At 39.9% G+C, this 12619-nt stretch overlaps 1 protein-coding gene across 1 annotated transcript in view; it reads left to right on the top strand.

The window, feature by feature from the left end:
• Positions 1–11231, top strand: part of LOC140847516 (cilia and flagella-associated protein 47-like) — a 92673-nt gene extending 81442 nt beyond the window's left edge. Inside the window, exons 11-13 of the mRNA XM_073228039.1 lie at positions 10180–10337; positions 10458–10689; positions 11102–11231. Of these exons, the coding sequence (XP_073084140.1) occupies positions 10180–10337; positions 10458–10689; positions 11102–11231 (520 nt within the window). The remainder of the gene's footprint in view (positions 1–10179; positions 10338–10457; positions 10690–11101) is intronic.
• The last annotated feature ends 1388 nt before the right edge of the window (positions 11232–12619 follow it).

Below are 12619 nucleotides of genomic sequence, written 5' to 3'. Positions count from 1 at the left end.
AAATCATTTGGTACTTGTCTTGCTCCACCTGGCTTATTTCACTGAGCATAATATCCTCTAGATCCATCCACGTAGTTGCAAATTGCAGGATTTCTTTATTTTTATGGCTCAGTAATATTCCATTGTGTTTATGTACCACATCTTCTTTATACATTCATCTAGGACACTTAGGTTGCTTCCACATCTTCGCTTTTATAAATAGTGCAGCAGTAAACATAAGGGTGCATATGTCTTTTCAAATCAGGGGATCTTGTTTTCTTTGGGTAAAATCCTAGGAGTGAAATTACTGGGACAAATGGTATTTCTATTTTTAGTTTTTTGAGGAACCTCCATATTGCTTTCCACAATAGTTGAACTAATGTACATTCCCATCAGTAGTGTAGGAAGGTTCCCCTTTCTTCTCATCCTTCTTAGCATTTGTTGATTTTTGTCTTTTGGATAGTGGCCAACCTAGCTGGTGTGAGGTTATATCTCTTTGTGGTTTTAATTTGCATTTCCCTGATGATTAGTGAAGTGGAGCATCTTTTCATGTGCCTGTTGGCCATCCATATTTCTTCTTTGGAGAAGTGTCTCTTCAGGTCCTCTACCTATTTTTTTAATTGGGTTATTTGTGTTTTGGGTGTTGAGGTGTATGAGTTCTTTATATATTTTAGATGTAATTTATTTATGAATTATTTATGAATATATTCTTCCATAGTGTAGGATGCCTTTTTGTTCTGCTGATGGTGTCCTTTGCTGTATAGAAGCTGTTTAATTTGATGTAATCCCAACTTGTTCATATTTTTATTTTGTTTCCCTTGCCCAAAGAGATGTGTTCAGGAAAATGTTGCTCATTTTATATTCAAGAGATTTTTGCCTATGTTTTTTTCTAAGAGTTTTATGGTTTCATGACTTACATTCAGGTCTTTGATCCAATTACAAATTTACTTTTGTCTATGGGGTTAGAGAATGATCCAGTTTCATTCTCTTACATGTAGCTGTCCAGTTTTGCCAACACCAGTTGTTGAAGAGGCTGTCATTTCCCCATTGTATATCCATGGCTCCTTTATATGAATTGACCATATATGTGTGGGATTACATCTGGACTCTCTATTCTGTTCCATTGATCTATGGGTTTGTTCTTGTGTCAGTATCAAATTGTTTTGATTGCTATGGCTTTGTAGTAGAGCTTGAAGTCAGGGAGCATAATCCCTCCAGCTTTGTTCTTCTTTCTCAGGATTGTTTTGGCTGTTCGGGGTCTTTTGTGGTTCCATATGAATTTTAGAACTATTTTCTCTAGTTTGTTGAAGAATGCTGTTGGTATTTTGATAGGGATTGCATTGAATCTGTAAGTTGCTTTGGGCAGGCTGGCCATTTTCACAATATTAATTCTTCCTATGTACAAGCATGGAATAGATTTCTGTTTTTTGGTGTCTTCTTTAATTTCTCTCATGAGTGTCTTGTAGCTTTCAGAGTAAAGGTCTTTCACCTTCCTGGTTAGGTTTATTCCTAGGTATCTTATTCTTTTTGATGCAATTGTAAAAGGAGTTTTGTTTTCCTGATTTCTCTTTCTGCTAGTTCATTGTCAGTCTACAGGAATGCAACAGATTTCTGTGTATTAATTTTGTATTCTGCAACTTTGCTGAATTCAGTTCTTAGTTCTAATACTCTTTTGATAGAGTCTTTAGGGTTTTCTGTGTGTAATATGTCATGTGCAAATAGTGAGAGTTTTAATTCTTCTTTATCAATTTAGATGCATTTTATCTCTTTGTGTTATCTGACTGCTGTAGCTAGGATCTCCAATACTATGGTAAATAGAAGTGGTGAGGGTGGACATCCTTGTCCTTGTTCCCGATCTTAGAGGAAAAACTTTTAGCTTTTTACCTTTGAGTATGATGTTAGCTGTGAGTTTGTCATATATGGCCTTTGCTACCTTGAGGTATGTTTCTTGTATGCCCATTTTGTTGAGAGTTTTTATCATGAAAGGATGTTGAATATTGTCAAATGTTTTTTTCAGCCTCTATTGAGATGATCATGTGGCTTTTATCCTTTTAGTTAATGTGGTATATCATATGATTGATTTGTGAATATTGTACCACTCTTGCATGCCTGGAATGTATCTCACTTGCTCATAATGGATAATCCTTTTGGTACACTTTTTAATTAGGTTTGCTCATATTTTGTCCAGGGATTTTGCATGTATGTTCATCAGGGATATTGGTCTATAATTATCTTCTTTGTGGTGTCTTTGTCTTGTGCCCACTGCTGGCTATCCACAGTGAGGGGCCTCAGGGATGCTTTACCAGCAAGGGGGATGGGGCATCTGAGGCTCCAGAGAGTTCCCAACCTGTTGAGCAGAGGGCGGGCTGGGGTGGTGTCATCCGCCTGCCCTTTCTCCTGAGTAGAGCGTTCTATGTGACCTTTGCCCCTCTAGCACCCCTTCCACTGCTGGGAAGTCTTTCAAACTGCCCGCTTTGCTCCCAGGGGGAGCAGTAGAGTGTGTTTGTTCTCCACAAGTGGCTAGAATCTCATCTTCCCCAAGTGTTGCACTGTCTCTGTTGTCCAGCCCCAGTAATCACCGGAGCAGCATGTAATGTGGGTTCATGTTCCCGGAGCAGATCTCCAGGGCCAGGTGTCCATGGTCCTGGGCTCCTGCTCTCTCCCTGCTCCATTTCTCTTCCTCCTGCCCATGGGCTGGGATGGGGGAGGGCTTGGGTCCCACCGCATCTCCGGTTTGCCACTTTACCCTTTTCTGTGAGGTCTTCTCTTCCTCCCCAGTTGTAAGTAGTCAGTTCTGCAGTCTTCAGGTCATTTTCAGGTTTCGTTGTATTTGCTGTATTTTGGTATTCTATGTGACTTTGGGAGGAGGTTTTTGCCTTGCCTTCTTACACCACCATCTTTTTCCCTCCACTCCACTGGCACTTTCTGTTTAGAAATTTAGCACTGTCTATTTACTGGGGCATTAACATCCCTGAGAAGTATTTATTATATTTCCTTATTTAATATAAGATAAAAATTTGTGCCTGCTATTGCAGTATTCTGAGTCAACTCAACCATTGATGCCTAAGGAAAAAGAAACCTGAGAAACAGGCTGAAAGAGGGTAAGTAGATTGTTTCTAAGTTTCATAACTAGTATTCAACTCCAAAGTCAGTGCTTGGCAATCTTTGTGATAAATCAAATAAAGCAGAGTATCCTGGTTTGTTTTGGTCATTTCTTTTTACTCTGATGAATTAATAATAGCAGTAGAAAACCATAATAATATTTTTGATTAGCATTTTCATGTTCTGGACACTGGCTTAAGTGCATTAAATATATCATCATATGTTCTTCATTGAACATGTCACCAGATGAGAAAATTGAGGTAGAGAGCAGTTCAGTGACTTGTCCCAGGGATAATAAGAGCTGGTGTAAGGGTTTGAACCTTTGCCTATTTATGCTGTACTTTACTGTCTGCCAAGCAAAAGGACACTTCCTGCTGTTAGTTTTTATTAAGTTAATATTCACCTTGTTTGCTCTCTCATTATAAACTTGACCCAAATTTAAAATGAGAACAATTGCATTACTAATATTTCAACTTTACTATTAGATTTCACATTGTCTTTGTAATAATTTACTTTGTTCTCTCATAAGGTCCAGATGAATGACCTGTTAATTTGAAAATTATTATTTGCTCTGCTTCTTGATGAGCAAAATGTTTTACCGTCTAGGGGATGTTATTTTAAGTATGTCATTTTTTTGTATATAACTCATCTTAATTAAACAATTTACCTTTAACCAAAATTCATGAGTGTGTTTTCAGTACATTTGCCTGTATTCAGTTTCATCCAACTAGAGAAATAAAGGAAGCACTGAACATGAGCGTCATACTCAAATTCTGCTTCAATAAGTGCATTTCACTTTAAAGAAGAAACGTATGGTATTATGAAATTCACCATGCTATGACATTGCTCTATGTTGAAAAATAAGCATAAAATTAATGTAGTCAGATAAGATAAAGAAAATATGTCTCTGTAGAGGGGGAAAATAGAAAATAGTATTAAGTATGTACACTGGAAGGGGTTTTTGACAACTCCAAATGGCATTTCCTTTCTCACCAAATATGATCTTTTCTTTTCATAGTCACATTGAGTCTCTTTGTACTCTTCTACGTAAGGTCAGGATGCACGTCTCTCAGCTCGCCATGTTTAGTCCTTAATTCCTCCTTTCCCTGAAGAGACGATCTCCTCTCATAGTATCAAGAATCATTTCCTACTTTTATTGTCCCTAAATTAAACTGTCAAAATCACATAATTTAACTTCTTGAAAATGCCCTAATTTCAATATGTCTTTTTTTCGACCTCCCATCTATGTAGCAAAATCTTGATAATTTTTTTTCCCCAATCACAATTTTTGATTTCTACCATCTGTCCTTATTGTTCATTTTGTTATATTTAGTGCCAAACACAGACTCTGGAACATATAGCTCATCAACGTGAATTGAATGAATGAATAAATCACTGATTTTCAGTATTTTAGCATGACATTCAGATGTTTCTGCCCCTCGGTCTGATTTTTATTATACAATTTTCTGACTGGACTATGGCTCCAAGGGCTCCTTCAACACCTGTAAGGTAAAGCTTCCTGTAACTCCCCAGTGACCTTGGCGTTGATCGGTCCCCTCCGCTCTCGTATCTTATCTTCACCATAATATCTTAGAAGATTTTTATTTTTCCTCCACTCCAGACTTTTGTTCTCCCTCTTATATTTATACAAATTATATTTGTGAGTACAGCACATAAATACTTTAAAATGCTGGCTTAATCTGACTGAGAGCAGGAGACAAGAACAATGTAATGACCCTTTTTTTATTCAAGTGTGCTATTAATTTTCTAAAGGAGGACTGTATCTTCAAATCGTACTTCTAGACCACTCACAGAATGTCCAATCACTGCAGGATAAGGATATGTAGTGTTTCCTGCAAATACATCTAGACTAATGCATCATTTATATCCAATGTATATACAGAAGTGCTCAAAGTTTCCTCCTCGATATTTTTTAATATTTTGTATTATCTAATTCCACAATAAGCAAGGCAACTGTCAAATAATTTCTGGCAAGGAGCCAATAAGCTTCCTGCATCCAAATAACTGTTATTCACCATGGTGAAGCACTCCGAAACAAGCATATTTGTTAAACTCTGCTAGGCTGCTGAGTTGAAATATGTTAAATCTTGAATAATAAAGAATGGAATATATACATTTTGTTATAAAAAGTGCTTTGTTCACTTGCCAGTTTTCTTCAAGCCTATAATCTCTACTGTGAATTATCTACATGTCCAAGATTATTGAGTAACAATCGCATTCCTTTAAACATGGAAGTTAACACAAGGATCAGAGTACGTTGCTAAAAAGGCTGGGAGGTGCAACAGCTGGGCAACATACCCTAAACGATTATCCTTGCTCTGTGGAAGACTTTTTGTTACCCTGCTGTTTACCCATGGAAAGCATCAATTTCTTCAAGGCCTCAAGCTGGCTGGGCAGGCTATCCTTGGTTTCACCTATCTATGCTGTTCTTTCCCTTTCATGCAATGTCACATTTCATCTGTAAGTTACCATTTTTATAATCTGAATGAAATCAGAGTATAGTCATAAAAATCTCCTCACCCCTTAGGGTAGGATACAATATAAAAACATAATACAAATTTTGCTATTGTACTTTGCCTCCCATTTACTGCCAATATATGTAAGTAATCAATCAACAGCAAATGGTAAAAAGTGTCCTAAGGCCTAATTCCATGTCAGAAAATTCTCCGGAAACCTAGAAATAAAGTCAAACCTATCAGTCAGACAAGTATCATGACAATGAGACTGATTAGGTATAAATTTAATTCACTACTATAAGAAACATTTAACACATCAAACATTAAAGATGGCGATGTTGTTTTCAAATGCACTGATTATGTGTCAAGAAAATCAGTCACTCCTGCAAGAGTATTAATCGCTTTAAATTCTTTGTACAACAATGAAAGGTTTGAATCTATTTATAGTATGTTATATGTATGAACTGTATTTTATATCACTAATTATATCCTGCATATTAATTATATATTACATAGCATACATTATATGTTATATACTGCTAGATGCATATTCCATATGATAATTTTGTTATGTATTAACACCCATCGGCAATACACAGTTGAAATCCATACTGTGTCTAACTAAAGCCCCAAGATTCTCAGCTGGTCTGTCGGGGAAATAAGCAGTTATTCTCAAAGACTGTCATAATATTGCTATTTTTATTCCATCCTACTCAAGTACAAATATAATTTTAGAATATAATTTTCTTTTGGCAAAAAAGGACTCCAGGCACATTTTATCATCTTTGTTCATTGATTACTTTCATTCTGAGAGAAGTCATTGGGTTGTGGCAATCTCATTAGAGCGAATCAGCAGAAAGAATTGTTTCATCAAAATACGTTGTTTTAACAGAAGTCCAGAAAACATATACCTGACATTTCTCACGTATGAACAGATTGAAATGAGAGACTTTAGAATAGGAAATTTAAATAAAATGAAATGTTTAAAATAGGAAATGTAAACACTTCCACAGTAATTATTAATGTTATCAAAGATAATCACTAGCTATTTCATAGTGTACAAAAATAGAAGTGTGCAAGCTCACACACAAAGCTTCTGTCACAAGCTTTATGTTATACACCATTCCCTTTTCCCTAAAAATCTTCATTTCCTGATGATACTGAGTGTGAAAGTGAAAGCCAAGGACATTCTTAAGTGTACATTTTCCAACTCATGAAATGTTCCTGAGCAAAGACCGTAAGGAATGCACAGCGCCAGCCCCTCTCCCTGATATGTCCAAAAAAGGCATCCACCATGTAACAGTGCAATTTATAAAGACGATTGTTCTATTTTTGAAGACATATTGATAAAATAATGTATCTTTTCTTAAACATCCACAATGATCGATTCATGTAATACACATAAACAGGAGTATTATATTTTATATAATTACATGTTATATATTACAATTAAGAAGCCATTTCTGGGTTCAGAGATTCATTCACCACTTATCTGCACCCCCTACAGGTAAAGTAGCAGAGACAGAAACTGTTTTGATCCCTTTGAACACTTGGAATTGTTACTGGCACATTGTGCCACCATACCAGCATTCTCTTTAGGGACATGTTTTCTCATTCCTTCCCAACTCTGCACTGCAGCAGATGCTGTCCAGGCCCTGCCATTTCCCTTGGCATTTAAATCTTCCCTGTAAATCAGTGGCTTTTTGGAAAACTTGTTTCTCCTTGAGGGCTTTCTCTGGCCACAGGAGGGTGTTCAGCCCATGTATGGATCAGGCCAGAAGTGGCAGTAAAGCCTGCGGGAACAGTTCTTAACCAATGATGGATGGAAATTGGCAGAAAAGTCACCCAACTTCCTTGCCCTTTTGTTGGAATTCTTCCAGAGGTTCCCAGTGTGATGAAGCCCCAGTTCCCCATAGCAGTACTCTACTCATTAACATCCTCCGACTTGGTCTCCTCTCTTCACTGTCTCCCACTCCCCTACCTATGCTTGAGATCATCTCTTAAATACACAGTTCTCAATGCTTAGTCTCTGTGTCTGCTTCCAGGAATACACAATTTAAGACATCCCTCCAAAAGATCAAGTGAGGTGGTCGTCCTAGGCCTCATGACTGCCAGGGCCTCTCTCTACCCTTCTTTGGTCTTTGCCACTCCCCATAGGGCAAGGAGCCCAAGGATCCAGGAGAACATGTCTACTCCCAACCATATTTCAGGTGCCCGTGACACAAGAATTCCCTACTGAACTGACCCTGCCTCCCGCACTGGCACATGACCCTCCTCTGGGCACATGACCTACCTTTCTGATGGTACACACCTAGGCGCAAGAGCTAACCAAGGGGCGCTTGTTAGGGGGAAACCGTGAACTGAGTTAGAGCATGCTGCCCTAAGGTATCCATATAATTCAACATTAGGTCCCACGCAATCTAGCTCAGACTTCATAGTATCCCCCATGTCTCTGAACATCTCCTTTATACTTTTCACCTATATCTTCCCGTACTGAATTCTGGATAGTTTACTCAAAGTTTTGTCACAGTTCTCTATTTCTGTCATCATATACAACTATCACGATCTTCCTGCGTCCACTGAATATTTTTTAAAAATTCAGTGCCTGTATTTTTCACTTTAGAGTTTCTTTTATATTCTTTTCTCATTTTGCCTTTTTTTTAAGTTGGGCCATTTTCATTATATTTTAATTTCATTTATTTATGCCTTCATTCATTTTAAAAATGTTTGTATTATATTTTCTCTCACAATCGTGTGTTATTCTTCCATGTGATTTGGGGTCTCCTTCTGACTATTGGATCCATGATTCTTCCTTTTGATGGACTGCTTCCTTCTGCGCTTTGTAACTTTTTATTTCGTGTTCATGTTTTGAGACTTTCCTCACCCCACTGCATGCATCCTGGATTATGTGAGTGCCTCTCTTGAATTGTTTAATGTTTGCTTTGCCCAGTAATCCCAGGAGATATCACAGTCCCTAGACGAATTTTTACGTAAAGTTCTTGGTTTGGCATTGCTGATCCATCCAGGTGGGATAATACAAACCAAAAGTACAGTCCATGAACAGACCCAACATTACTCTTTGGGAGATGCTTTTTCCCATCTCATGATCACATAAAGACACAAAGTAGCGTTTATAAGCTGATTGTTGGGTTTCATCTAATCACTTATTTTACAAGCATACACCTATTTTAAAGTTCCAGTATTATGCAGAGTTTCCAGTTACAACCTGCATCTTCACATGAAACCCTCACGAAATTTTCTCATGTTGTCTCATGATAATGATGTAATCCCTTTGACTGCCAAAACAAACACCTGTTCCTGAATCTCTGACCTGTCTTTCACTTGCTTCTCTTGTTTCTATGGTCGTTTTGGATCTTTATACGTGTTGTTTCAAATCCAATCGAATATATCATCTGCAAGAGCAATTTTAATTATTTCATGTGAATAATGCATTATAATAATAGCGATGGCAAGTTATATTTATTGAGTGCTGCAAACATTCAATGAATGTTAGCAACTATCATTATGGTGGAGCAATTTTCATGCATCACTTTCCTTACAACAGCCTGTACTGTAGCTAACATGATTGTTTTCTCCATTTTATACATAGGGAATATAAGGCCAAAACTATATATTGTTTCAATTTTCAGATCAGTAAAACACATTAGGATTTATTATGCAATACGATGTGAGGAAGATTTCTGTTAACCCTGTAACATTTTCCAATCAGGTGCAGTATCTATCCGCGTCCTCATTATGCTTTCCCTTTTGTGTATGTTTCGTTATTCTCTGATATTTGCTCTTCCATATGAGCTTTAACATTTGCAAAAGAAAACAAAAGCAGTATTTTTCAGAAAATCTATACACTTTTATATACTTAAGGCTGAAAATAATAAGATAAAATATTCCACTCCTAAAGCTAGAAAAGGAAAGTGATGTCACCAAAATGGTGAAGTGAAAGACCCCAGCTCCTGCCCCTGGACAAAGATCAGCAGTTAGCTAGCTGCAAGCAAGAACATCTCTGGAAGAGCTCAAGATTCCACTCAAACATCTTCAGTAACACAGCAGAACAACAACAACAACAAAATCCTGACAATAACCCACACAAAAAGGGAAAACAGAATAGCTTCAGTTTGGCTGCATCCTTCCATCCCCCAGTGCCAGGAGGGAACTTCCCAGCTGCAAAGGGAGAGCAAGGTGAGTGACCAGTTTCCCCAGCCTTGTTTCTACCTACCCGAGATCGCCAAAGCTGAGCCATGGAGAGATGGTTAGGGACAAGGAAGAAGAAGATTAGGGGCTACCAATATCAACCACACAGTGGGAGGAGCTGCGCTTCCCAGGGAGGAGCTGCGCTTCCCAGGGACCTGCTCTGCAGAGGACCGCAGCAGCTTTTGCCACTTGAAGGAACCCATGGCCAGGACAGCTGTAACTGGGCCTAAAAGCATTAAGAGCAACTCTAGCTCCTGCAGGCGACAATAGCAGGATGAGGTTGAGTAAAGGTGGCAGTGGTCCTTGGGGGTCTGTTTTGTTCCCGGAATTTGGAAATGGGAAAAGTTAAAAGACAACCTAAGGAGGGGAACTGAAAAGAGCCATAAGACCCTTAATCAATGCTCCCTTTTAGATTTGCAGGAATAACTATACCTGGTGATCATGAAACAGTCCAGGAATATGTGTCAGGTCCTGGGTTGCACAAAAACGATGACTGTGTAAGCGCCCTCAAGTCTGTTGGCTACACAATGGTTGAAAAATGCCCCTTCCCGTTTTCCACTCAGTTATCCTGTATAACTCTCTACTGTACCAGGCTGGCAAGATGGGTCTTTAGGACAATAGTCCTCCCATCTTCCAACCTGCCAGCTTCTTGAATAAAGCTCTTTATCTACTCAATGCTCTGCCTCTCAGTATATTGGCTGAATCGGGCAGCAGGGCACCCGACCACTCATGGTTACACGGCCACCATGGACACCCTGCTGAATTCACCAGTTTTCATCCTCCAGGTATTTGCATTCACTGATGCCAGCCACTTAAGTCTCCCCCTGCTCCCTCACTCCACCTCTACCCTACCTCGGAGCCTGGAATACAGGCCTACAGCCAGCCCAGAGCTCTGCGGCTGGGTCAGCCTAGACCCTCGTAGGTGACACCTGTCACCGTTTGCACATTTGAGGCTACCCTGTCCTGCTGTACACTTGGACTCCACCATTGCACAAGGCATTGAACTTGGGAAAGGATTTCAGTCTAAAATGGAGCCAGACAATATGAAATAGAGAATCACATGTGTGTGCCCTTGAAAGAACAGAAGTTAAGAGCTAAGAGACTGTCTTCCCATCCTTCAAGCCAATGAACTTACTGCTGGGACTCGGGCTGGCCTGCCCCCTCTTTGCCTTCCTTGCCCATAACTACAGTCCACCCGAAACCCTCACCGGAGTCGCCTGAAGCTGTGCTACAGCATGCGTGTCCCAAATTGCAATTTCGCTGCTCCTCCGGAGTAAACTCAACTTCTGTTAACTCAAACTTGCTTTAGTTTACTTTTTTATTTAACTTGACAGATTCTACTCCTCTGCGCATCCGTGTGACAAGATCCTGAAGCCACAAAAGTGCATACCAACAGCCAAGGCCCCCAAACCTGCTTTGGACCCAGATTTGGCCCGATTTCCAATCACTGGATTGCACCACTAGGCTCGCCTGCAGCTGGCCCCTCCAGCTAGGCATCAGCATGCTCTTAGCCCAATCCCCTCACCGCCTCCACTGCCCTGTGTGTGCCTGTGGGGATCCCCTGCAGCCACAGGAGTACGTGCTGACAGCCAGGGCCCCACAGCTGCTTGGGGGCTCCTATGCAGCCCTGTCTCCTGTCACTGGCTGGCACTGCTGGGCTCACCCGGAGCTAGCTCCTCCAGTTGTGCACCTTCTCCTTGCCAGCCTGCCTCCACTCACCAGCCTCCACTGCTATGCATGTGCCTAAGGCAACACCTTGCAGCCAGGAGGGTGCACGCCAACAGCCAGGGCCCACACAACTGCCAGGATGCCAGCAGTTGGCCCTGGCCCTCACTGCTTGCCATGGCCCCTGCCACTCTGTATATGTCTGCAATAGGCTGCTGCTACCATATAGGCACCTGCAGCTCGGCCCTGCAGCCCAGTGTGTACACACCTCCAGCTCAGGTCTCCATTTCTGTCTGTCTGGTCCCCAGTTGCTGGAACTGGAGGCAATGCTGAGGAGCCCAACAGCCCTTGAAGCCACTGCAGACCTCCTGCAGCTCTTGCCAAGGACCACCCTGTTGTTCTTTCCCAATTTTATTGAGATATAATTGACATACAACACTGTATGAGTTTAAAGGTGTACAGCATAATTATTTGACTTACATACATTATGAAATGATTCCCATGATGTTTAGTTGACATCCATCATTTCATACAGATACCAAAAAGAAAAAACATGTTTTTTTCCATTTCATGGGAACTTTTCGCTTTACTTCTAGATTTACTCTATAAGCAACTTTCAGATATACTACAAGCACTGTTAACTATAGTCATCATGTACATTACCACCCCAGTACTTATTTATTTTATAACTGGAAATTTGTACCTTTGGGACCACCTTCATCCAATTCCCTCACTCCCCAACCCCTGTTCTCTTTGATAACCACAAATCTGATGTCTTTTTCCATGAGTTTATTTTTAGATTCTGTGTAGAAGTGAGATCTTGTATAAGTGAATATTTGTCTTCTCTGACTTATTTCACTTAGCATGATACCCTCTGGGTCCACCCGTGGTGTCACAAATGGCAGGATTTCCTTCTTTTTGTGGCTGAATAATAATCCATTGTGTGTGTGTGTGTGTGTGTGTGTGTGTGTGTATGTGTGTCAATTACATATTCTTTATCCATTTATCCATTAATGGATGCAGGTTGTTTTCATGTCTTGGCTATCGTAAATAATGATGCTGTAAGCATGGGGGTGCAGGTATCTCTTTGATACAGTGTTTTCATTTCCTTTGGAATATTCCCAGAAGTGGGATTGCTGGATCATATGGTAGTTCTATTTTTTATTTTTTTGAGGAAACTCCATAAT

This window comes from Manis javanica, chromosome X (assembly GCF_040802235.1).
Source record: "Manis javanica isolate MJ-LG chromosome X, MJ_LKY, whole genome shotgun sequence".
Taxonomy (NCBI): domain Eukaryota; kingdom Metazoa; phylum Chordata; class Mammalia; order Pholidota; family Manidae; genus Manis; species Manis javanica.
This window is presented reverse-complemented; position numbering and strand designations above follow the sequence as displayed.